The sequence below is a fragment of the Theobroma cacao genome, chromosome 3 (genome assembly GCF_000208745.1).
Source record: "Theobroma cacao cultivar B97-61/B2 chromosome 3, Criollo_cocoa_genome_V2, whole genome shotgun sequence".
Taxonomy (NCBI): Eukaryota; Viridiplantae; Streptophyta; class Magnoliopsida; order Malvales; family Malvaceae; genus Theobroma; species Theobroma cacao.
The window spans coordinates 21,270,918-21,297,254 of NC_030852.1; the positions used below are offsets into that span (position 1 = coordinate 21,270,918).

Below are 26,337 nucleotides of genomic sequence, written 5' to 3' on the forward strand. Positions count from 1 at the left end.
TTTTGGGAGTTTATATCTGCTCTGCTGGGGATATTTTGGGGATATACAAATGGATCAATCCGAGCATGACAGCTGGACAATGTATGGTATTATAGTCATTTGATCGTTTTTTGTAGGGGTAGCACGGGAAAGTCAAGGACGGCTTCCATCTTTTGATGTTTGGACACAGAATCTTCTAAGTATTTCAGCCAAAGAGCTGAGGCTTGCTTCAGATATTTTTTTAGATAATTTGAGCATTAACAAGCACTTGCAAAAATACAAATATTGAATTTGCTTTATGAATTTTGTGACCAAAAATTAAGAAAAAAAAAAAAGAAAATTCTGAACTTGTTATCTTCATTTTTTCTCTTCCGTTGAAATCTCAGTAACTACAAATCTCAACAATTTTTTTCCATCGTTATTATCTGTTTCTTGAAAATTATTTTTTATTCTTCTTATTACAATTATTGTTACATCTATTTGATTTATTATTTATTATTTTGTTTTTAAAAACGAGATTTTTAATTTTTAATTACAATAACTTATTTTTTAAAATACAAAATATATAATGCACAAAATTAGAGAGGAACAAAAGTCGTATCAGAACCAATTTATCCTACTTAATTGACAAAAGTTAGTTAATTTGATTTGGCTAAATTGACTAAAACGATTAATTCGATTAAGAGGGGTTGGGTCCAGTGGAGTCAATTACCCGAATTTTGAATTTATTATTTTTTAAGGCAAGTTTTGCTTGTAATTCAACCACACAGCTTCTTCATACTCACATTTAAATTAAGGGATCAAATTGCATCAAACAAATAACAAATAGCACCTAATCTTATTACTATTTTTTTGTTGATTAGAAATTTATTTATTTATTTTTTGTATATAAATATATAATCCATACCAATATTCAACTTTCAAAATGTAACAAAAAATCAATTTATATTTTTATAAATCTTTATTTAAATAGTAATATCATTGATATAATCATATAATACACTTATAAAAAATTAAATATAATGCAAAACTAGTCCTCATAACGTGGTACTTGAGAATGGAAGGAAAGTGCACAATGCAGTGAGCGAGACCATTGCCATTGGAAAAGTGGACATGAGTGTCCGTAAAAATGCATCGATAGGCACTATGATGGAATAGCCCAAGGGAGTACCGCTGGAGATAGAAGGTGGTCAGAGAAATGCAATCGAGGCTCACAAAACCCAAACATGCTCTAAGGATACCGATGGAGAAAATAGACAAGCTGATTGGGAGGCCAAAGAGGGGACACTTGACCCTTTGAAGCATTCAGTTGTTTCACTAGGTGGGAGAGCTATTAAAAGTAATACTCCTACAAGGCTAGTAAATCCACTAGTAAAAAGAGACGGTTTGGTTGAAAAAGTCAAAGGCATGCGTGTAGCAAAGAAGGAAGGGAAGTCACCTGATAAGTTGGGTAGTGTTCGACCACAGATCATCTCACTCAAAAAGAAAGCAAGAGCAAAGGGAGCGATAATATCAACTCCCACAACTATGCTAAGTAAGTTGGTGACAGAGGAGACTCTTGGGTCAATGTTGGGAGACATGGTTGTCCAAACAATGAACAATGGAAAGATGGGCGAGAGTAACAATGAGAGTTCTTCGAACACTTAACTCATCATTTATATTTATAATATGATTATTATGAGCCAAAAAAATTTTATGTGGACCTGTCAGGGTGCAGGTTATAATGACTTTATTGTAGTAATGAAAGATTGGATGGCGCAATATAAATTTTCAATCCTAGTGTTAGTGGAACCTCGTGTGAGTGGCGAAATGGCTGATAGAATAATCAGTTGTCTAAGACTTGCTAGATCTCACAAGGTGGAAGCACTTGGCTTTACTAAAGGGATTTGGGTTCTTTGGCAGGACGATATTCAAGTCTCAGTGATTCGCAACCATTTTTAGTGTGTTCATTTGTCAATTAAGTACCCTATTGGATCTACTTGGCTTCTGTCAGTAGTGTATGGCAGTCCCAACAAAGTAGCTAGACGAGACTTATGAGAGGAACTATCTACTTTTGCTAGTGGAGTCGAAACACCGTGGATGCTAATAGGAGATTTTAACGCTTTTCTTTTTGGACATGAGAAGGCAGGAGGATTTCTGACAAGGAGCTGCCTGTGTACCCAATTTCAACGATTCATTGATAATTTCGAACGTTGGATTTGAGTTACAAGGGACCAAAATTCACTAGGCAAAGAGGGTTGGTGGCAGAACGGATTGATAGGGCCATTTGTAACGTCAGATGGAGGCTTTTGTTTCAGGAAGCGGTAGTTCATCATTGACCTAGGGTGCAATTTGACCATCAACCACTACTTGTAGTGCTAGATGACCACTATAATCGCCAACCATCATCTGTCTGTCACTTTCAATCTGCATGGCTAACTCACGATGACTTTGGTAGTTTTGTTCAGCAAGCATGGGACAATTCAGATAATTTAGCTACAAATACCGTAAACTTTACTACTAAGGCTCGCTAATGGAATAAGAGAGTTTTTGGGAATATTTTTCATAAAAAGAGACGATTGTTGGTGCGATTGGGAGGAGTTGAAAAGCTTTTGAGCATCGTCAATCTCCATACCTTCAAGAGTTGGAAAATAACTTGAGAATAAAATATGTGAAAATTCTTAAGCAAGAGGAGGCTTTTTGGATGTAGAAAGCAAAAACTGATTGGATCAAATTTGGGGATGCAAATACTAAGTATTTTCATGTTTGGGTGGTTCGTCGAAAAAATAAGCTAAAGATTGTGAGGTTGAAAAATGAGCATGGGAATTGGTGTGTTGATCAGTCGACACTTAGATTACAAGCTGTTACATTTTTCAGAAACTATATTCGAAAGATAATGGGACATTGCCATCCTACCCCATCAAAGGTACTTTTCCTATACTCAATGATGATGACTATTTAAGGCTCATGCACCCAGTAGAAAGTAAAGAGGTTTATGATGCACTATTTGAAATAAAGCCTTTGAAAGCCCCCAGGTTAGATGGACTACTTGCTTTATTTTTTCAATCTTAGTGGGCAACAATTGGCCAGAGTTTAGTCAAATATGTATCACATGTCATGGAGGGTGGAGATTTCAGAGATAATATGTACAGCTCACTTATTGTTTTAATCCCCAAAGTGTCTACACCAGAAACTATTTCTCAATTTCATCCCATTAGTTTGCTTCCAGTTGCATTTAAAGTGTTAATGAAAGTTACTACTAACAAACTCAAACTAGTGATGAATTTTTTAGTGGCAGAACCATGAGCAAGCTTTATACCAGGGCGACAAATTGTAGATAATATAATTGCAGCGTAAGAGGCGATGCATTCATTCGAGAAAAAATAGGGATGTATCGGATGGATGATGGTGAAAATAGATTTGGAAAAAGCATATGATAGGCTTGGTTGGGCTTTTATCTATGACACACTAAACTTGTGAATCTAAATAAAATTGTGAATCTATTGACTCGAAGTTGGCAATGCAGTAACACAAGGATTCTATGGAAAGGGTCTCACTCGACAGCATTTCATCAATCGAGAGGTGTTAGACAGGGAGACTTATTATCTCCCTACTTGTTTGTACTGTGCATTGAGAGGTTGGCTCATGGGATTAATGCAACCGTTCTAAATGGTTCATGGAAGCTAGTGAAGTTAAGTCCTAGGTGCCCACCATTGACTCATTTATTTTTTGCTGATGATCTGGTACTTTTTGTAGAGGCTTCGGTTGAACAAATGGAAGTGATAAATGGAGTTCTTGAGGAGTTTTGTGAATACTCAGGACAAAAGGTGAATGTGGATAAGTCTTTATTTTATTGCTCAAGGAATGTGGGTCGGGCCATTATCAACAATTTAATGAGTTATTCTGGATTTCAATATTCTGATGACCTTGGCAAATATCTTGGGATCTTGTTATTGTCAGGCCGTAGAAGAACAAGTTCGTATAATTATTTGGTTGACAAAGTTCGTATGAGACTTAGTTTTTGGAAAGCATCAAGGCTTTCATTTGCAGGACATCTCACACTAGTAAAATCCATATTGATGACTATCCCGAACTATACAATGCAAGCAATTTCGATACCTCTCAACATTTATCAGAAAATCAAGCGCTTGTGTAGAAACTTCTTATGGGGAAGTGATGAACACCATCAAAAGGTTCATCTTATTAATTGGGAACAATTGTGTCGACCTTAAGATGAATGAGGCATGGAAATAAGAAGGCTAAAACTTATGAATGAGGCATTTTTCTTGAAATTATTATGGCAGCTTAAAAATAAACAGGAGGCACTTTAGGTTAGAATTATGAAAGGTAAGTATAATATTAATATTGATCGAAGGCCAGAAAGTATTCAAAGAAGTGGAGCTTCTAGCCTATGGACTGCATTAAGATGACTATGGCTAGTTTTTATGTCTGCTACTAGATGGGCAATTAGAAATGGCATGTCAGTGAATTTTTGGAAGGATAAATGGCTAGGTGACAAAATGCTGGCTAATATAACATACAGAGTGGCAAATCTGGCATTAGACAAGGTTTTGGTGAGAGACTTCTTGAATCCAAATGGTCACTAGAACCATGACAAATTGTCCAACTGCCTTGCGTACAATGTGGTGCTGCAGGTGTTACAAATCATGCCTCCCACACTAGCTATCTCACAAGATGTACCATATTGGGGAGTATCTGTATCGAGTAAGTTTACTATAGCATCGGCATATGACTATTTAAGACAGTTATCGTCACCGACAGATGTCAACTCAAGTGGAATGTGGCAAGGTGCTTAGAGGTGGCAAGGGCCACAAAGGGTAAGAACATTCCTTTTCCAATGTTTGCATGGGAGGCTCTTGACCAATAGAGAAAAACTGTGTAGAAGGCTTACTACAAATTCGTTGTGCCCACAATGCAAGATGAAAGATGAAACCATGACACATGTACTACGGGACCGCATGATGGGTACGTCTTTATGGGTAAGAATCATTCCACAAGACGAGCACAATGCGTTTTTCACATTACCATTACGGGAATGGCTGGTATGTAATCTCTAAAAACATCAGTTGATACTAGGCAACCCATGGTCTATTGTATATGGTTTGGTTTGTTGGCATATGTGGAAGTGGCTCAATTGTGTGGTGTTTGATGCTGCCACTACTCCAATTAGAAACCGCCTAAGTCTGGTTAAAAGTATGGCAACTGCTACAACAGCAGCACTAGCAAAATTTGACGTCATTCAGATTGATAGAAGAAGTTCTGATCGGATGGAGGGCTCCGCAGGTTGGCTGGGTATGCATAAATATGGATGGAGCATACAAGAAATCAATAGATGAAGCCTTTGCAGGGGGAGTAATTCGTAATTCGGAAGGGGATTGGCGAACCGGCTTTGTGGCGAAGCTAGGCAAATGTTTAGCATATAGAGCTGAATTATGGGGAGTGCTTCACGATCTTCGACTGGCTTGGGATTCTAGGTTCAAAAAAGTGATGGTACAAGTTGACAATAAGATGGTTGTTCAGGCGATATTAATGGACAAGTTACTGCCATGCGCGAATACTGATTTAATACGTGCAATTAAAGACATTTTGCAAAAAGAGTGGGAGGTCCATTTTGTGCATATCTACCGTGAAGGTAATATGGTAGCAAATTATTTGGCTAATTATGGTTTTATTTCAGTAGAATCTTATGTTCTCTTGAGCATCCTCTAATTGGAGCAAGAAAACTATTAATGTATGATATGTTGGGAGTCTGTCTTCCACGAATGATCCCAATTCAATAAAAGAACTCTTTTTCCAAAACAAAAAGATAAAATTATCTACATAGCCTTTTTTTTTTATCAAAATTTATTTGTTTACAAAATATGTGATCATCATCTCACTTATTTATTCAAAATTATGAAAGATTTTTTATTAATCATTTTCTTTTATTTAAGCAAATCATTTACAACAATTATAAAACACTTACATAAAATCTAAATGGGTAGTTAACTAATTAAGAATTATTTATTCAATTCTTATTATTTCTTGATCTTTTAAACTAAGTTCTCCATAATCTATATTAGAATAATTATAATCTTATGTGAATTTTAAATTAATAGACCAAATAATATTTATAATTAGACAGTTTAATAGTTTCTATAATAATCTCTTTTTAAAAAAACTCCTATTTCATTTACTACTTCTTTACATTTTTTTTGAGAAAATTAGAAAACCGTGTAAAAATAATGCTTGTTGAATTTGCAAATATTTATAATTTTTTCCCAAAATAAGTTTATATTAACCATAAAAGAAGATGTGATGCCAATGATATTCCAAAAGAAACTATTAAGTAAATTGAAAAGTTAAAAGCATTTAGAGGATAAAATAAATGCAATTAAGTCGGTTAAGAGCCAAAATCGATCCCTTTGGTTAAATCTTTTAAAAAAGTTGATTAAATCGATTAATGAAATTTTTTAACTGATTTAACTAACTAAACCGATTGCTTACCCCAAAATATACTAACATTTTCTTTTTCGAAATATTTATTTATCTTTTTCTTTGTTGACTTAAAGTTTAGATTCAAATTCATCTTGTCATTAATACTTTCGGTTTGCAAAAAACACAAAAAGTAAGTTAAAAATGAGTATATGGAACAAGTTTTGTTCAAAATTAGAAATATGGTTACGTAATATGTGAAAGATAGGGTTGTAAATTGCACATAAATATACGATTCAATAATAAATGGATGCAATTTTTTTAATTTAAAAAATAAATTTGGAATATTCTCTCGCTCAAATCAAAAGGTAAAATTGAAAATGAGCGACTGAGGCCCATTCGTTGCTAAAATGCAACAAGAAATTAAAGATCTCGAGCCCAAACTCACACCTCATGATGGGTTCAAGTTCAAGTAGATGGTCCTATTACTCTTACTTTACCAAATGCAACCATTTCGACCTTTTTCTGGCACATTAAGTTTCCATATTATTATTATTTTTTGATATATATATATATATATATATGTATGTATATATGCACGGCTAATTACATCATGCTCATGATAAATAACTTCAAATTTATTACAGCTGAAAGTAAATTTTATGAGTCTGTAGCAACTTCAAGATATTGGGTTGTTAATATTTTTAAGAAAATTGACAACTTTTAGAGATCTAACTTCAATATAACTTTCTAATACTCATTTTTCCCCAAGTGAATCTGAAAACCTACAAAATGTTAACAAAAGGAGTCAACATTAATGGCTGAGGAGGCTACTAACCACGACTGGCTGGCTCGATCAAGTACGAAACAAAACATTTTATTTTCAATAAACCAATGATTAAAAAATCATCTTTTCATAGGTTGAAATTGTGAGTTTGATTAAATAAAAAATATATTATCAAAGTCGATAATTTAATAATTCGATTGATGTTCAATTTCGATATTTAATTTTCAATTAAAATGATTATGATCACGATTAATCTCAAAACAGAACGAATAAAATAAAATAAAATACCAGTTTTTATGCCAATTCTTAATCCCATTGGCTGAGGGTCCAAATCGTAGTGGTTCATCACAACAATTCTCCATAAATCATACTTTTTGCAACAATTGTGAATATATTTTACTATACATATATATATTTATTTCTTTATTTCTCTCTCCCTGTAGTTCAGAGTTAGTCCAAACTACTTTAGTTTCCTTTCTTTTTCTCTCAAATTTTCATACTTCTTATACCGAAGCTAGGCCCCTTTATATAGTCGTAATCTCTACAATCATTTATATTCTAACTTAAAAGGGGTCGTTAACTTTTCAGTAATAACCAATAGAGTCATCTATTGGAGATATATAAAATAAAAAAATATCAGCAAAATGGTTTAAATGATGATGGGTAGAATTAAAATCCATGAAATTGAAAACCTGGGGTGTTAAATTGATGAAATATATAGCCATGTTATTTGATTGATGTGGCAAGTTGCACAATATTTAATTTATTGGCTAATAATGAACCCAAAACCAAGTTGAAATTTTTTTGGTTTAACTCTTGCACTAATAATTAGTTCCATTAGTTATGCTTCGTTTTCAGGTAGGAGTAGGTGGGTCAATCTTGCTGATGGGTTCACATAAAACTTTTGAGGCCTTGAGTTTGCATCTTGTCCAAGGCACTCCGCCTTTAATATCTAATCTTGTTTTGTCTCGCCGACATACCCTTCCTCACTGTTTTGCTTTCTGGGTTTGTGCTGATGTTGGAATCAGATAACAACAGTTGCAGTGGGATTTTAAACACCACCATGCTGTGGTTCCAGCAGAGTTCTGAGGCTTAATAAACATTAATCACTGGATGTGCATTCTGCTTTCAGGTATGTAGCCTTGAACCATGAAATATACATATACGGTTGCCTAGTCTAAGTGGTCCATGACAACTATTGTATTCAAATTAATGTCATTCAATCCTATTGGTCCCTTGACAACATTCCTTAGCCAACCTGTGCCTTGATTTATCACATAACAACTATTACAAGTAATTTTGCTTAATGTTCATCTTTTAAGAGTGGATGTGATGGACAACCTCTCCTTCCCCTTCCCCCTCCCCCTCCCCTCTTTCCTTTACATTTATGGCTTAACATTCACGCTTCGTCACATCATCCATGATAGTAAAACAAAAATTTTGTGTTCTAAATTATATATTTCATAGAGAATTTAATGATATATATAATAAAGATTTTCAATGACAAAAAAAATCAAGTTGTAAGTACGGTAACCGTATCATAATCTAATAGAATTATATTGATTTAACTTATAATCCATACAATTGATATAATTATATTTGATTATAGTAACATTCTCTCAAACTCAAAGTCGTATGATAGATACTAATTTGAATTTGGAAACTAAATCTTGAAATCAGCTAGTGACCGAACGATGATTTTTCAATGACAATATGTCAAAATTTGCATCCAATCATAAAAACTCTTCATATCTTAAACCCTCATATTCTAATTGTTTCTTGTCAAAATGGATGTAATTGGTTTAAAAACTTCAAAGTTCTCCATCTTACAATTAGATTTAAGAAAAATAGAGGTCAAAATCAAAATTAGAATGTCAAAATTAATATAATTAGTGATTTTATAGGAGTGCAAATATGATGGGATGACGTGTTTTAGTTAATGTGATAAGTTAACATGGTAGAATAGGTGGCAAGACAACATGACAAAACTTGTGATAGATAAATAACGTGACAGAATACGTGACAGACAGTTGACTTACAAATGACATAACGAATCACTTGACAAATAGTTTATTTGTAGATGATATAACAAAATATATGATAGACATATGACGCAACAGAACACGTGGTAGATAGTTGACTTGCAGATAACATGATGGATTACTTTGTAAGCAGTTAATTGATAAATAATATGACAGAACACATGACAGTTATTTTGAATAGCATATGATGTGCTCGAACACCTGACAGGTAGATGACATGACAAAAGATGCGATAAATGACGTAATAGATGATGTAGATGATGTAACAAAACATTTGACAAGATGACGTGACAAAATGACATGATAAATAAATAACTTGACAAAACACGTAATAAACAGTTGATTAACAAATAACGTAACAAATAAATATATCAATACATAAAGTAAACCGTATGGAGATAAGGTGTTAGAGAATAAAAAGTAAATAGATGCCTCTTGATACCATAGTAATAAAAGAAAAATTTTATATTTTGAATTGTGTCCTTTACAAAGAGACTAATGAAGTATATATAGAAGAAATTTTCAAAGATTTAAGACAGAATCTAGCTGACAATATCGTAGTCAGCATCCTAATATGATAAACTCACACTAATTTAAACTATAATATGTATAATTGTTATGATTATGTTACCTATGCAATGAGTGTTTTTCAAGGCACATTTACCTAAGGCAGGTTTTATGCATTGTAAAAGAAAAACATAACATATTCGTCTGTGAAAAACATCGTTATGGTTTTAGGAGTTGTGAAAACCACATAAGTTATTGGTGAGTAGCAATATCTCCAGCAGCAGGCGAGATAACTTTTTAATATGTAACCATCAGCAGTTGTTGCATAATATATCTTTAGTAGCAGCCCAATTATAGTTTGTTGCAAAACTAATAGCTTGCTTATGGATATGGTTGCAGTTCATCTGTCTTTCTCAGTTTGACAGGGTGATTTTCACCATTCGATCTCAAGTCAACAAGTACAGAGATTTTGCTGTTATGGCCTAATTACTTTCTTTACTTATCTGATAGGATTTTCCAAAATCTAGAATGGATTGTGTTTACTAGATTCCCAACCTAGTTTCCATGAGACGAAAGGGAGAGAAGAGAGCATGGGATCCACTCCCAACATCCACCTTTAATTTCAGATGGTTATGGAATTTATTGTAGCAACCCAACTTGCTGCAGTATGTATCTGTGCGACTGCCTGTCATCAGTTGAGCATGTCATTGTGGACAACATTCTTGGTAGTTTCCATCATTAAATTATAAAACCATTGAAACTTGATGCCACAGTTTTTGAACTTGTGGCGCCTTTTCATCCTATTGTTTGCACTTGCATCTGTGCCATCAGTACTTGGAAGCAGGGTTATCCATCTTTCAAACAATTAAGATCCTGGATGGGACTAGCTGTTTCTTTTTTATTTTCTAATAACTATAAGTAGCAAAGAAATAGAAAAATCTTGTCATTATGGCACAGACGGGTTGCATTATAAAGTATAATTCAACAATGCGACAGGGCTACATGGCAAACGTGGGAGTTGCATTCTAGAACATATGCCACTTTTTCTGAAGCATGTGTCTTCATGTTTTAGGATCTTCAGTTTTGGAATAGAGGAATAAATACCAACGCAAAGCTCTATGTTTGTAGGCTCTGAAGTGAGGCAAAGATGGCTTGTTAAAAAGCAACTTCACTTAAAAGTTGGAAAGAAGCTCCAAAACATGAATGCCCCCCCAGCTGAAAATCAAGAGAACAAGAATAAAACTTGAACTAATGAATAAAGGTAATTGATTAGACAAGGGTGGTCAGTTATATGTGGTCTATTAACCCTCTTTTGGGTCCAATTGCCTAGACAAATTCAGATTCTCCTTTTATGTTTCCGGATGTTGTGCATTTCAGTGACACAAACTATTAAGGACCATTGTGCTAAATTTACTACAGAGAAAATCAGTACTTACAAGGCATATAGAAAAAGAACATAGCCAGGTTGAAATTTATATGCAATATTTAGGAGAAATTACATAATTAAAAGAAAATATATGTTAAACGGAAAACTTTTCAGCTAGCTTCTTCCACAATCAACCTTGGTTTACCCCATGCCCTGCCGCGTAGGCAGAGTCTTTAATGCATGTGCAGAAGAGCAATTGTGAGTTTTCTCATGGGAAATCAAGATCTTTCACCTTAATGTCAGCTTGTAAGAGTCTTCCTGACATGGGGGTGGCTGAATTTGGAAGATGGTGTAGGTGAGAAGGCTTTGACTTCTCATCAGTTCTGTATGCAGTTTCAGCAACCATAACTGCTTTGTGACTCTTGCACCCCAACATCCCACCTGTTCGGCTTTTTTGTGCCTCTTTGTCTGGTAAAACTTTGGCGTTGGCAACTCTACTGGCTGTTTTTGATCCCGGAGCTCTACTATTTTCTGCTGGTTTCTTTTCATGATAATCTGAAACAAATGAGCTGTCAGCTGCACTGGCTGTGACAACACTCCATTCAATGCTGGTCTCGCTCGGTGCATATGGGGTCATGCAGCTAGACATGCCATCAGATTCTTGCCTTGTGAACAAGGCCTGACCACTGCCGGATATGTTATCTATCTCAAAGAGATCTGAGCTAGCATCACTCTCAATATCATCGCATGCCTGGCTGCTTCTGGAAATAGATGAAATGGTTGGGGCATTTGGAATGGCATCCCAAGTTAACATGGACAGTTTCCTCTCAAGGTTCTTGGCTATGTCTCCCTTCTTCACTGCACTGGAGCCAAACACTTCCAAGGACTTCCTTGGATCATCCAATTGTGTTTTAACTGTCACATTGTGAAGCCCAGGTTTCAGAACTGGCGGTCCAAAGTACACTTCTCTGTTTGATCCCACGCTCATTTTATCAAAACTCTGGCTGTCAAACTCATCTTTCACCTGAAATTTTGCTTGAGGCAGCTTCCTTCTAGCCATATTGGTATACCTGTGATTGATTTGAATGGGTTCTTTTCTTTTCTCTTTTCCATGAACCCTTCCATGATCAAGATTTTGATTGACGTAAACAGATTTCCCATCTGAACAAGACCCGGTGCAGCTAAGATTAGAGAAAAAGCTCCTTCCATCTACCTTCTTTTGCTTGTTTTCAGATCGGTTTCTCATAAAACTTCGTAATAAAGCAGTTTGGCTGTTCCAACTTGCTTCAGAACTTACACTTGGAGTTCCAGGCCAGCGCCTTGGAGTCATCTGATGCAGATCAACTTGGTTTTCCATTTGAAGCCAACGCTTATTTGCATACTTATCATCAAGCTTTGGACTGTCATCATCCAGTTTCATGTTGAAGTATTTTTCAGCTCTAAAGACACTAATTTCACCCTCTTCAGTCTTATTTCTCTCTAAGCGTGCAGGAGCATGAATCCCGATATTTGAAGCGATGGCAGGATGGGGCTGCTGAATTGCAGGTTCTGCAAGCTTATGCACAAAGATTTCTTCTGCTGTGCTAAGGTAAGAAGAAAATGAGACCTCGCCGAGACTGGTGTTCCTCTTCTCACCATCCATTGTCAAAGACATGCAGGTACAGGAAGGTGTGTTTGAAGTTTAGAGAAGCTCTATAAGCAAGTTTATAAGATGAGGCAGTTAAATTAGAAACAAACAGAGAACTACAGACTTTTCAAAAGAAGAAGAAGAAAAAAAAAGAGAACTACAGGGCAGAGAATTGGTGCTGTGAAACTTGAGAAAAGCAGGAACCGGGGGTAGAGGGATTCGACTTGACAAAGTGACCTTTCAAGTTTCAAAAAATTAAGGTTCGGACAAGCTAGAAAAGAAAGCAGGGGGTGTTGAAATTGATTTAACAGGAATTTTTTATTCGAGGAAGGACTGGAGATAACTTGGCTTATTGAGAAGCAGATTATGTACACATAGACCTGTAGGGCTGCAACTTTCCAAGGTTTAATGAGGTCCTACTTACCTTGGGCTTGATTGACAATTCATCACATTTTCTCGCCGCATGTACTTGTAGTTTTTCATTCCCCCACTGATTTCCTGATATGGGGAATTATCCTCCTTACTTTTTCAGCACTATGCACGTATATTCAAAACTGTTTCATCTTCCTACTCCGCTTGCTATCTATGGATGGTGTGGTGACAAGTGGCACATGGCTGCAGTTTAACGTCTATACCATCCTTTGGAGAAAAGCATCAATCTAAATAAATACAACTCCAAATTGTTGCTTCATTCGTGCCATTTTTATTTATTTTTTGGGTTTCAGAGGTCCAACAATGTGAGTGATTGTTTACCCACAGTACATGATTGTATATTTATTAAAGGAACCCCACAACTTAAGAATTTAAAGTTGTACTTCACATGAATAATTGTCGGACAGCAAACGTTGCTTGTGTTTCTTCATCTGAAACGTTTTGCTTCACTGCTGGCTGGCTGAAAATGGTGATGCTATTGTGGTGAACAACAAACAGATGATAGATTGATCTGATGCATGAAACAATAATATGCAGCAGAATTAAGCAATCAGGTATCCTATATATAATCATCCAGAGAAGTAGTTAAGAAGAATCCAGATTTTATGGGAGGTGAATTACAAGTCATGAATGCTCGCAATAATTGGTAGCTAAATGTCCTCATCATCATCATTCCGTCAAGGGAACAGCTTTTACTTCTTTAGAAATTGGTAATCACATTTCATAAAAGGGAATAAAATTTTCTTTTCTGCTAAAAATATCCAAAAAGGAGGAAAAACAGAAGAAAGGAAGAAAGAAAAACCAGGCGCCCTTTAAGGGGCAAGACAACTTCCTTAATGAAGTGACTCAACATAAAACTCTATAGATAGATAATAATAGAGTTAAAAGAAAAAAAAAAAAAAGGGAGGATCTTGCTTGTCTAGATAATGACACTGATATTTGTAACAACAACTCTTCTCATTTGCAACATTGCAGTGCTAACTGATAAATGAGTTTTAGCCATCCGATCCTGCTACAGGATTTGGAATCAGTTGTTTACCCCTGCAAGAAATGGGTCCAATTATTGTACTATAGCCCAGCCTGCTTTCTCATTTCCTCACAATTCATGGCTGCTTCTTGTGTCTCACAAACTTTCCCTTCAGGCCTTCCATGTCTAAATGGAAATGTGGGAAGACTTTGACTAAAAACTTAAAAAGTGGCACTGACCAGACACTAAAGGTTCACCACTCCAAAAAGGTCCAGAGCAGAGCACATTCTGACAACTTGCCCCTTTAATGATAATAGCAAAGTGTTACAAGGAATTGACCAAAAGCAGTCAAGATATATGAAAAATATATGAAGGGAAAAAATTGGAATGAGGAAAACCTCAAAATTGGTTTACAGTCCACATTCAGATAAGCCTGAATTGAGTACATAGAGAAAAGATATACTATTTGACCAGAGAAAACATAAGTAAAAAAAAGAAAATGAGAATCATGCTATGAAGTTTTCTGAAAGAGGGTGGCCCAATCTAAAACTCTTTTTCTATTATGAGAAGAAAATAGGCTAATCAATGGTCAGATACTGATGCTGGATCACAACCCGCCTGTCACTTGCTGAGATGCATGGCCATCAGTTTCTTGGGTTAACTAGAAACAATTGTATTTCAAATAAGATCAATCTAGAGCTTCCTCAATTTACTAATCCGCTCACTCCATGGATGTCGTATTACTTTCGCCAGCAACCCAATACCTTTTGACTGCAAATAGTATCTTTTCTGAGACAAGAGGACCATCCTCATGATCCACCATTCGTGTATTCCATCTCATTCCTCCCACAATTTTCTTTACCTTCATTAGCTCATCCACTTGATCACGGATAATGACTGTCCCTTCAGGCCGTAAAATTCTATCCATCTCCAGAAGAATGTCCTCAACATTACATCTGCAACAGTAACATGCACGTATAAGATCCCAAAGAAGTTAGAAGGTTCTTTGCTGCCATAAAAATGGTGCGCATGTGCATAGCTGAATTCAATCTACAGCAAAATATGGACTGAAGATGCTTTCGAGGCAAAGCCATTTGAAAATCCAGTGGAGTTAAGATGCTCCATTAAATGCATATCCCAACTGCTGAGTTCTTCAATTGGTACTAATAAAAATACATTATCGTCTATCAGAACAAAGTGAGGTCTAGTGTTAGCGAAGACTTACTTATTCTTATACAATCTGAAAATACTCTTCGCATGAATGAGGTCATATGTCCTAGGATATGTGGAGAAAGCTTCACACCTAGCATAAAAGACAGCGTTAATTATACAATAATGAAAACCTTACAGAAGAATAGATGTCAAAGCTGTAGTAACTTGATTTGAACTTCAATAAATCCTTTTTCAATTCCCAAATCTTCCATAAAGAATCCAAAACATCAACCTAAAAGGATGTAAATGTAGTTTGCAAGGTGAATCATATCAAAAGTTGAATCCCTTAAAAAATAGTAAAGAAAGTCACTTTAATAAAAAAAAAGGTTCACAAAGTCGAGGTTAATTTGCATCAGAAAAAAAATGAGGACATGAACTTTCATGGGCAGTTGGGCACATAAAAACAGAAATATTGATAAACATTAACTCTGGCATGCAGACCAAGTTTGCGTGGTTTAGGTTGCATAATCTGAGAATTACATACAAGGTTGGAGGCACCCTCCAAAACAACTGACATTCATTTCAATCATGATCTTTTTCAAAGATAATATTTTAAGAACCAAGAGCCAGGTTGTCAGTGATTCATTTCATAAAGAACTTCAATGACTTTTCAATGCCATGCACTTGAAATTCTAGGCATTCCTGTCAAGACAATGACAAGCACAAGCTACCATGGATGGTAACAGCCTGCAGGATCCTGGCCGAGAAAGATTAGTGAAATTAAAATCTGAACCTGTTCCTCTATCTTCCTGCTTATTACAAAGATAAACAAGAGGTACAAAGTTTGAAAGGCCACTAGAGTTTTAAATGGGATAAAACTGACAAGGACCATTTCTTCTTTTGCCCCTGTATTTTTCAACCTTTTCTACTTCTTCCTTCTGTTTAATGCACAGGCCAGACAAAATGAACATGGAAAAGAAATAGAAAGAAAAAGGAAATAAATTTTTCCTACTTCTGCAATCTGTCAACAATTTAAATCACAGGCCTGCCATCCAAGTATTGCAGTTAAATTCACTATTCTCCAGCACCAGATAAATGCACTATGAATTCAAAGCACCATTAACAGAAAGAGAAACCATGATCAATAGATTAGATTTCTTGCTTTATCTGTAGTATTTCCAATACACTACTGCTTAGAATGAATGTACTTCGGGAAATAGCTCAGTCCATAAAAGGATAGGAAAGTGACTGGTTGGGCTCAGATTCAAATGTTGCCCAAGGGAAAAAGGAAGGAATAATTTGTTTTGAGGAGTAGCATTATTGAATTTTCAGCTTCTGTAAGAGGAAAGATGAAAATAATCATAGTTTAGGTGAAGGCAAAAGGGACTGAGAGAATATTTGGAAGCCAGACATAAAACAGTGATTCCTAATGTGACTGCAGGAAGGATAGGTAAGAAAAAAGCTACTTGTAAGTTAATAGTGGCTGAAACAATGAGCAGGAAGCAATTAGAAAATGATCCGAAAAATTGAAACAACAACCAGTACCAGTCTCAAGTAGGATCTGAGTTGACAATGCCAGAAAGGCAAGGGGAAAACCAAAAATATAAGAATAATTGGACTAGCAAGGGAATAAATGCTTATATTTCATCGAAAGCTAGCATTATAGAGCAGAATGGTAAAACATATTCCTTTTGTCAATTCTAAAGAGTTTAGATGAGATCTTTTCGAGTTGATAGTAAGGTTTGCCATGGTGAGTTTAATGATTATTCACATCAAACCCAGTCTAAGAAATAATAATAGCAAAGCAATTGAAAAATGAAAGAGAAATTAATGTCACAGGAGTTACCAGTCATGATATATGCCAATCAATCCACGTTCATAAATAATACCCAGTGTATCTTTCTCAGCTATTGTTGGCATAACATTCATAACCCACAATTTTGGAGATTCAAGGGCAGCAGCAAAACTTCCTAGACCAGCATTCATGTCCATGATGTTGCGATACCTCCCTGAGTCAATGATACTGTTAATCCTCTTATAAGCATTAACATGTTTCTTCCATAACCGCACATCCTCCTGATATGTCTCAACAGATACTCCAGGGATGGATCCGCTAGATATTCTGAAAGGGACAGCATTAAGTCTCTCAGGAAATTGCTTCCATTCTCCACCAGCAACTTCATCTGGCCCACTTGTCTCAGGATAAGGAGTTGCACATGCTTCTGTTTTCTTGTACCTATGTTCCAGGAAAACAATAAAAAGATTCTTCTAAACATGCAATATAATGCCATATTCAAATATTATTTAAGTTGATATGTTTCATTTGCTTCCTTTCCAAAATCACAAAGTAAACAAACGTTATGGCCAGGGATAGGCAAGTGATGACTAGAAACTAAATGAAAGGGATAATAGGGACAAATAACATTGCTGCCTCATATTATTTGAAGAATAGCATGAAGCAATTCAGAGAGTAACAAGCAGAGGAAACTTAGGCCCATAGATTTTTGTGCTCAAGTCATAGCAAGCTTTGACTTGCTGCAGTAAGAGCAGGTGCACCTAACTTTTCCAGAAAGTATGATTTATATTCAGCCAATAAGCATAAAATAAATTTGGCGAGTTAATGGAATGAAAGCTATACCAGACATCATCTGGATTTCTCATTTCACATGCAGTAAGTTTGGCATCTTGCTGGCGACATAAATCATAATTTGTTCTTTTCCTCCAGACAGCAATCTCACCCATCTCATGCTTCTTTTCCCAGCAAAGGAGCTTTGCAATCTCTTCAATCTTCCTTTGTTCCTCCTCCAATTCCTCTTTAGGGCGCTGCCATGATTGGTAATTATTCCTCCAGTTGATGGGAGGACCAGAAAGCACCCAGTAACCACCAGGTCTAAGAACTCGATCAACTTCCATCATGTAAATTCCATCTGCAGAAAGACATCCAATCACAATGCTATAGATGATATTATTAACCTAATAGATATAAAATAATGATTGTTAAATAAAAAGAGAAAAAAAGAAACCATTAAACGCGAACTGCATTGGTATAGGAAAAAAGCACAAAAATAAAAACTATATCACTAGTAACAAATCTGGTAGTCAAAATTGTTACAACTAGATGTAAGCATATGACTTCTTTTAAACCAGCATTAACTTTTTTTAAAAAAAAAAATTTAAACCAGCATTAACTTAAAAGTTGGTATATACTTGACTCAACTAATGGACAAAAGAAGCCAACTTTAGAAAGTCTAAGCTGATCCAGCTGGACCATACTTTATACAGTTATTAACATATTTAATGGCCAAGAGAAAAATTATTATGTGTTGCACCTAGCCAGCCACAGACCTCTTAAGGAACACCTTAAAAGTCATAAGTCAAAAACATTTTATCAATTTTTATCCTCACCATTTGCACCCCATGGAATCAAACAACGAGAACAGTGAGCCATGTCAAAGGCCCTTGAAGGATATGGCATCATTATAGTTCCCAGAACTCCAATAACAGCCGGCACACCTCTTTCCAAAGCAAATTGAACTTGCGCTTCATGAGAGTCTCTTGGTGCAAAGGACATTGTTATAACGTTCTTTTTGAATAGATATGCACCCAGACTTGCAACCTGAACACCATACCAGGGAAATAAATTTACTACTACAAAATAAGATAGAAGCAATCTATCCAAATATTCCATAGAGAAGAACAAAAAAGAAGGAAACTGAAAATGCATAAGAACTCAGTGGTCAGAGGAAGAGCTGCTCACAAACATAGATGATCAACCTAGAAAACTAGACAAATAGGTAAAAAGACAAAAGGTTCGGAGTGGTTTCATACACCAAAGACAGTCAAGATTATAAATTACTGTTGCTGGTTAGCTGCAGTTTGATGATAGTAGACATTGTAAAACGATAAAAGTTTCAGTGATTTAATTTTTTCAGCATACTCCTTGATTCACATATTTGAATAGCTGACACAATATTTTGAGTTAAAAGGTGTTGAGAACTGAAAAGTGAGAAGAAAATCTACTTAGTTCAAAACTGCAAAAAAAATTCTGCCCAAACCATTATAACAATTTCTATTGCTCAAATAACACTATTGAACATGGCTTTCTAGCCTTTTTAATATACATCCTATTATTACTTCATAATTTATGTAGAATTTGAGTATTATAAAGGAAAAGTTAGAAATCGAATGGTTTTAAAATCCAATATTTGCAGTCATCAAACAAGTTAAGTGAATTTCATTCTTAAATTTCAGTACACTGTACAATATTTATTATCTGATTTCAAAGCTTATAGTAGTCATGATTAACAATTCAACACATAATTTCTTTAATGCTATTTTTTCTGTTACAACAAGTAGCATGTTAGTTGAAAAATAGAAGAGAACATTAAAAAAAATGAAACCTGATGTAAAATTTAACTTACCCCACATCCAGTATCTAATGCAGTTCTGACCATCCCATTGTCTAATGGGATCACAGATGCAAGTTCGTTAATATATGTATCTGCTCCTTGAGGAAACTGTGTTCCTCCACCTGGGAACCTAAAGACATTTCCCTCATATTGAATCCAGTTCTGTACAGCCTTCTCAACTGTCAAGCTCTTATAAGGAGCATTTGCATAGGGCACATAGTCTCTACTCTTTGGCCATGGAAATGGGGTTGCATATCCTTTAGGTGCTGGAACAAGGCAATGCAGTTTCTCCTCTTCAGGAGGGCAATGCCGTTCCCTATAGTTCATATTTTCTCGCGGAAACATCATTGCTCTCATTTGATCTTGACAAGGTGTGTAATCAACATACTTATCATCACAAGGCTGGAAATCTTTGGCTGCTGAGTCTGAACCATCAATTGTCGCAGTATCACCACCATGATGAGTCTCATAATTAAGATTGGAAAGGATGCTGCAATCAGTTTGTCTGGTGATTTCTGAGGCTATCCTGTCACCCTTGCCAAAACCACTTCGCTGCCACGCACCCAATATAAAGAAGAAACAGCATAAACCAACCACTATAAAAATAGACACCGAGCTCATGGTTTTCAGTTCCCCGGTGTTCCCTTTAGTTGCCATGACTGCTACCTACAATGGAAGAAAAAAAAAAGGAAGAAAAACCTCAATAAATGCTAGATAAAACTACATCTAAACATAAAAAGAATACAACTAAATCCCAGGTTACGCGTCATGACAGTTGAAATACAATTAGAGTCTTATTGTTACAGATATAAGTAAGATGGAAAGAAACAAAACAATCAGCCATGGAAAGATATGGATTTGATCAAACAAGATAACATACTCAAAAATCCTTGATTATCTAATCTAAAGGTTGAAAAATTTAACCATATAAAGAAGTAGTTATCAGTCCACAAGCAAAAGTGATCATTCATATTAGATATATACCTCCAAAAAGATCAAAGTGATCAAGTGGGTTTGGAGAGATTGAATGAAAAGTCAAAGCTTTGATGGCATTCAAAAACACAGGTTGAAGCTTTTGAATGGATCAAAGTTCACAATTATGACTAGTTCAACAATGAACTGACTTTTTTAACTAAAACAAAGACCCATAACGAAAATGATTGAATGGACATGTTGTTAGAAAGCGAAAATGTAAAGAGAGAAGAATATTAAGGAGCCAAAGTTCTTACAGATCACAGAACAGAAGAAGAGAATGAAAATGGGACTTAGAGGAATCCAATTGTGATTAAATCATGATCGTAGGTTCTGTCTTTCTTTTTATAGCATACGGGTTTGTTGCAGTGTGGGAGGAGATTCCTAGGAAGACAAAAAAGGGGTTGCCTGAATTTGTTGTTGGTTATGTTAGTTCGTTGAGAATCTCGCTCTCTGTTTTTCGGAGGAAACTACGAACTTGTTCTGTTCAATTAGAATACCCCACATTTTTTGGTTTGAAATTAAGAAATTCGTAATTAATGTGGTTTTAAAAAATTATGAAATTCGTAATTAATTCTGGACACAATACTATTTTGTATTTTGGGGACCAAAAATATCGAATGTGGAGAGTGGGATTTGAACCCACGCCCTTTCGGACCAGAACCTTAATCTGGCGCCTTAGACCAACTCGGCCATCTCCACCACCTTGTAATGATCTGATTTTGTTTCTATATTTATAAGTCTACAGATAGCTTTTACGTTGTTAAATCATTATCATAATTACCTTTGGCTTCTGAATGTGAATAGAAAGTCCTGAGACCAATGATGGGAGAAGCAGAGGGAATAACCGGAAGAAGAAGATAAGCGATTTTTTTAGCTAGTAATTGCTCAAAGGCAGAATCATTGGATTATAGGATTGTTAATCTCAAGCGACTTGAGAAAGTTTGTTGCTTCAACAGCCGAAAGGCTTATCTAAATGTAATGCATGTTTCAAGTACGTCACGTAGTAACAGGACAACTACCTAGCCGTTCTTTGTTCTATCTCATGCACTGCCCTAGTTGTTTGCCTCAATCTTTTAACATATCTCACACTGCTTTGTTTTAGATGCATTGGGCATACGCTATTTACCTGACTTACCACTTTGATTGTAGTCATCTAGTTGGCAAGTTGGAGTATCTCTCTCCAGTAAGCTTTGCATCAGTTAAGATTACGGCTAGGATTTTAACAGTGCACTTAGCTGATCGGCTCTAACTCTTCTCAACTCTTGTGCTTCATTTAATTTCCTTTCCCAAAAGCCCAGGGCTATTTCATTGATTTACTATTTGAAAAACAAAATGTGGTTTCCATTCATCAACGACAGATATATAGAGGATTGAAATAAACATTGCAGTAAAGCGAGATATTGATCTAAATGGTAATCTAGAGAATATTCACCATCATCTGCTGCCTGCAGACCACCCTTTAGTTGTCTACTAGAGCGTCCTTGCTAAGCTTCCATGTCAAGCTGCTTCTATCTGTTTTTCCGTCATAAAATACTTCAGTTCATTGCTGTCATGCTGCACCCTTCCAGTAATCTCCAAGCACAAGCCATTGGCTGGGCTCTTACTTGGCTGTTTACTCTTAGAAGGTTTCTTGCTGGGGGCTGGATTTAGAAAGACTGGTTGCACTCTAAGGTTTGGATTAGGTTTAATCCTGTTCATTTCTCTTTCATCTGGTGGCCGAAGAAGTATCCTGTTCTCTGATTCTAGTTCTGAAACTTCATCTTCATTCAATAGGACCTGAAAATATAAGTACCGAAAATGGTAAATATCTATATGTGGCCAACAACAATTAATGGGCAAAAGAAAAAACCAAAGCAGTTAAAAGCTACTGAGGAAGAATTTTTCAGAAGTCAGATAACGTGAACGTTACAAGCATTAAAGACAAAAGTGACTACAAGAAAAAAGGGAGATTGTGGATGGGTTCGGGAAGAATCAATGCAATTGAAATGGCTAAGCAAAAAGGAAAGCTTTGAAATTTGTCAGTAAAATGCCTCTGTTCTTTTGCAACTTGCATGGTCAAATGCACCTTATAAGGATTAAAAAAGAAAGGAAAAAACTTTACAGGTAAAATAGACCATTGGAATAGCCAATACCTTCCGCCCAACCAAATCAAAAGTCACAACCACTTTACTCCGTTTCAAGCGCTCAGCTTCTTCAATCTCCTCTTGTTTCTTCTTCAGAAGTTCCTTCTCCTGGGAGACAAAAAAGCAGTCCAAGCAAATTCACACAGCAATTACCCTCAATTTCAAAGAATTTGAGTTTGAAAACAAGTTAGGCACCTCTTTTGACAGCCAGCTGTTACTGTCAATCTCATAGTAGTCACTTTGGTCATCAATAACTGTTGTTCGAGCGGCAGAGTTTCTGTCATATTCAACAAGCCTTTTTGCATAAGCTTCAGCTGCTGCTTCAGCATCTGATAAGGGAGTGAAGCTTCCCTCTAAACCGGCATATGTACTCCCTTCTCTAAGCACTAGAGCACCACAGAAATTGCAAGGCCCCTCTCCCTCCTGCTCACATACTATCTTACCACAGGAAAGACAGTTACTAATCAGTCGGTGCCGACGAGCTTGGCACAAGCATGGTTTCCCCTGCTGAAAGACAATTGACCCTTTGGCTGCCTCAGCAAGTGAAACAACTTTACCAGCTTTCTTCTTTTTAGAATTACCTTGGTTTCCTTTATGATTATTTCTTGAATCGATAGCAGCATTCAGGGCTCTGTTTTCCTGAGTACCAGAAATAGCATTCTTTTTAGGTTCAGCCTGATGACTGGACCCTGTGGCCTCTTTTGGAGTTTTAAATTGTTTCTTAGTTCCACTGACAGAGCTTTCACCTGAAGGTGGTTTGACATAGGCTTGTAATTTTGAAGTTGGTATGGCTGAACTGCCACTGCAGGGATCTGTGTGACCTCTCCGCCGCAAGTACTCCTCAGTCACACTTTTTCCTGCTTCCTGGCCAATAAAATTCTGAAAAAAAAACAAATGGAATTTAACACATGGAATACTTGCTATGGCTGCTGAGAAAAAGAACTGTCAATGAAGGTATAGAATTAAGACAGTAGAGCTTAACATAAGAACTATTGATAAAATGGTAACCTTTTGAATTAAAACTACAATGCTCCATAGAAAACCTTATGCTTAAATATAGCTAAAACCCCCTAAAGGAAAAAAGCGAAGAGAAAGAATAGCACTAACTATTAAAATTTTAAAATGTGAGCATTCGCACTAGCATCACATTGATATGGTATGATCAAAAGAAAAAACCTGGAAGCTACAATATTAAAATTGTTTGAAAAGGGCACTTATCTCAAAGTCACACACCAATCTTTCTCAATTAAATAAAGAAACTTGACATGCTAATCCTTCGTTAGAATTTGACTTTAATGATTCTATAATGTAATGTAAGGATAATCAATCAAAATTTGTCATAATTCATCAATGGTTAATCCAAAAGGTTAATCATGACCACGTACTTCGGTGGATCATTCAAATTATCTAACAACATCTCTATTAACAAAAAGATTGAATCCCAGATCAACAGAAACCTCAACCACTATCCATTCTTCTAATTAAAAGCTAAAGACAAATTAAAATGATAAATGAACAAAGGAACCAATAAACCCAGAACTTGTAATTTGACCAGAAGAAAACGATTAAGGAAAACAGGAGAGAGAGAGGAAAGAATTACATCAAGATATTCTTTGGCATCAAGGGGCTGAGCCATCTCGCAATAAGAGACTAAACCAGATATGATTTCCCCATCCAAATCCAAACCCAAACCCGTCTCCATCTTGTCACACAATTCCACCAATGCTTTCTCCAGCCAATCCCCTGGTGTCTCCATTCTTTGTTCCCCTCTCTCTCTCTGCAGAGAAGAAGACAACTAGGGTTTTCAAAAGGAAAAAAATACTACTAGTAAAGGATAAAGCTGGAAACGTATATGATTTTGATCAGCTGTTGGATTGAGAAGACAAGCAGGGCTCAAACAAGACCAAATTTTATTCAGGTTGGCGTGCAATAATCATTCCTGTTTAATTCGTGTTCAGTGAGTACTATCAGTTATATATAATTAAAAATCAACGCTACACGATACACATGATCTTGAGTACATATACAAATGGATACATTTAGGGAAAAAAATTTTTCCGGCCCTTAAAAATAAAATGTTTTTAAAAATAACTTTTCAGATAAATTTAATTATTTTTAACTATCAGAAAAAATTTTGAAACAAAATATCCTTAATAAGACATTTTCGATGACGTGCACTCTCAAACAGATAAAAAATTAAAAAATAAATATGTGAAGAATTTTCGAACATTTACTTTTGTGCAAAATATCCAATTTTTTCCCTAGAAGCTTCTGCAAAACAAAATAATAGTTTTTCAAATATTTCGGACATAACATTTAGATAATACGAAAGGTGATATTAAATCGAACGAGGAACAGGTCGTGATGCATTGAAAGCTTCGAGAATGATGTGAAAGTAGAAATCCCTGATACGGTGGTGAATCGAAAAGAGAAAGATGTGAATCTGAAGCAAGAAATGGTCGTGCTACAGCAGACCATATGGTTTGTGTGATGACAGGGTTTTAGAGTTTGTGAAACTGAATAATGAATATGTGACACGATATGCTGGGAATATGTGACACGGCATGGTGATAATATGTGAGACGGGTGTGACACGGCAAGGTTTAGAGTGTGTAACACATCAGGGTGCTAATGTGTGAGATGGCACGGGGAGAATGTGATAGGGGTGTGACACGGCAAGGTTCAGAGTGTGTGACACTCCATGGTCAGACGTGTGACAAGAGAAGGTTATAATGTGTAACACGGGTGTGACACGGTAGGGTTTAGAGTGTGTGACACGCCATGGTCAGACGTGTGACATGAGAGAGTTATAATGTGTGAAACAGCACAGTGATAAATGTTTGACACGGGTGTGACACAGCAAGGTTTAGAGTATGTGACACACCATGGAGGGAATCTATGACACTGCAGGATGATAGAGTGTGAGACGACACAGTGAGAATATGTGACACGGGTGTAACACGACAGCGTTTAGAGTGTGAGACACGCCATGGTCAGAACGTGTGAAACGGCAGGGTCATAATGTGTGAAACAACACAGTGATAATGTGTGACACAAGTGTCACACAGTAGGGTTTAGAGTGTGTGACACGCCATGGTCAGACGTGTGACATGAGAAGGTCATAATGTGTGAAACGGCACAGTGATAATGTTTGACACAGGTGTGACACTATAGGGTTTAGAGTGTGTGACACGCCATGGATGAAATCTGCGACACGGCAGGGTGATAATGTGTGAGACGGCATAGTGAGAATATGTGAGACGGGTGTGACACGGCAGCGTTTAGAATGTGTGACACGCCATGGTCAGAACGTGTGACATGACAGGGNAGAGTGTGTGACACGCCATGGTCAAAACGTGTGACAGGGCAGGGTCATAATGTGTGAAACTACACAGTGATAATGTTTGACACAACAGGGTTTAGAATGTGTGACACGCTATGGAGGGAATCCGTGACACGGTAGGGTGATAATGTGTGAGGCGGCACGGTGAGAATATGTGGGACAGGTGTGAAACGACAGCGCTTAGAGTGTGGGACATGCCATGGTCAGAACGTGT

The 26,337-nt window shown here is 36.2% G+C and overlaps 3 protein-coding genes and 1 non-coding gene across 6 annotated transcripts; all 4 read right to left on the reverse strand.

Moving 5' to 3' along the window:
- LOC18604663 (protein PHYTOCHROME KINASE SUBSTRATE 1) lies at positions 11,174-13,383 on the reverse strand. Its single transcript, XM_007037255.2, has one exon. It carries the CDS (start codon positions 12,747-12,749, stop codon positions 11,364-11,366), a length of 1,386 nt encoding a protein of 461 aa, XP_007037317.2. The 5' UTR covers positions 12,750-13,383; the 3' UTR covers positions 11,174-11,363.
- On the reverse strand, positions 14,401-21,150 carry LOC18604664 (probable methyltransferase PMT2). Of its 3 annotated transcripts, none has more exons than XM_007037256.2 (7): positions 20,912-21,150; positions 19,695-20,348; positions 18,679-18,889; positions 17,912-18,200; positions 17,120-17,509; positions 15,347-15,424; positions 14,401-15,077 (listed from the first exon to the last, which is right to left on the reverse strand). In XM_007037256.2, the coding sequence occupies exons 2-7, from the start codon at positions 20,337-20,339 to the stop codon at positions 14,843-14,845; spliced, it is 1,848 nt and encodes a 615-aa protein (XP_007037318.2). In that variant the 5' UTR covers positions 20,340-20,348; positions 20,912-21,150; the 3' UTR covers positions 14,401-14,842. The 3 variants fall into 3 exon arrangements, with proteins under 3 accessions (XP_007037318.2, XP_017973422.1, XP_017973421.1); XM_018117933.1 differs by lacking the exon at positions 20,912-21,150 and adding an exon at positions 20,667-20,684; XM_018117932.1 differs by lacking the exon at positions 20,912-21,150 and adding an exon at positions 20,563-20,589.
- TRNAL-AAG lies at positions 21,276-21,356 on the reverse strand. The gene has a single exon. It is a non-coding gene; the product is annotated as a tRNA-Leu (tRNA).
- Positions 21,926-24,776, reverse strand: LOC18604665 (activating signal cointegrator 1). Its single transcript, XM_007037257.2, has 4 exons — positions 24,381-24,776; positions 22,976-23,659; positions 22,790-22,888; positions 21,926-22,433 (listed from the first exon to the last, which is right to left on the reverse strand). The coding sequence occupies exons 1-4, from the start codon at positions 24,534-24,536 to the stop codon at positions 22,155-22,157; spliced, it is 1,218 nt and encodes a 405-aa protein (XP_007037319.2). The 5' UTR covers positions 24,537-24,776; the 3' UTR covers positions 21,926-22,154.

What these genes read in the sequence shown, in the direction of transcription:
- LOC18604663 (XM_007037255.2), bottom strand. Translation starts at nt 12,749, where the DNA reads ATGTCTTTGACAATGGATGGTGAGAAGAGGAACACCAGTCTCGGCGAG.
- LOC18604664 (XM_007037256.2), bottom strand. Translation starts at nt 20,339, where the DNA reads ATGGCAACTAAAGGGAACACCGGGGAACTGAAAACCATGAGCTCGGTG. An exon ending in CATTAGATACTGGATGTGGG is followed by an intron (nt 18,890 to 19,694) that starts GTAAGTTAAATT and finishes TATGGTGTTCAG; the next exon opens with GTTGCAAGTCTGGGTGCATA. An exon ending in AGAAATCCAGATGATGTCTG is followed by an intron (nt 17,510 to 17,911) that starts GTATAGCTTTCA and finishes CCTGGAACATAG; the next exon opens with GTACAAGAAAACAGAAGCAT.
- LOC18604665 (XM_007037257.2), bottom strand. Translation starts at nt 24,536, where the DNA reads ATGGAGACACCAGGGGATTGGCTGGAGAAAGCATTGGTGGAATTGTGT. An exon ending in ATGCCAAAGAATATCTTGAT is followed by an intron (nt 23,660 to 24,380) that starts GTAATTCTTTCC and finishes TTTTTTTTTCAG; the next exon opens with AATTTTATTGGCCAGGAAGC. An exon ending in ACAGCTGGCTGTCAAAAGAG is followed by an intron (nt 22,889 to 22,975) that starts GTGCCTAACTTG and finishes TTTGTCTCCCAG; the next exon opens with GAGAAGGAACTTCTGAAGAA.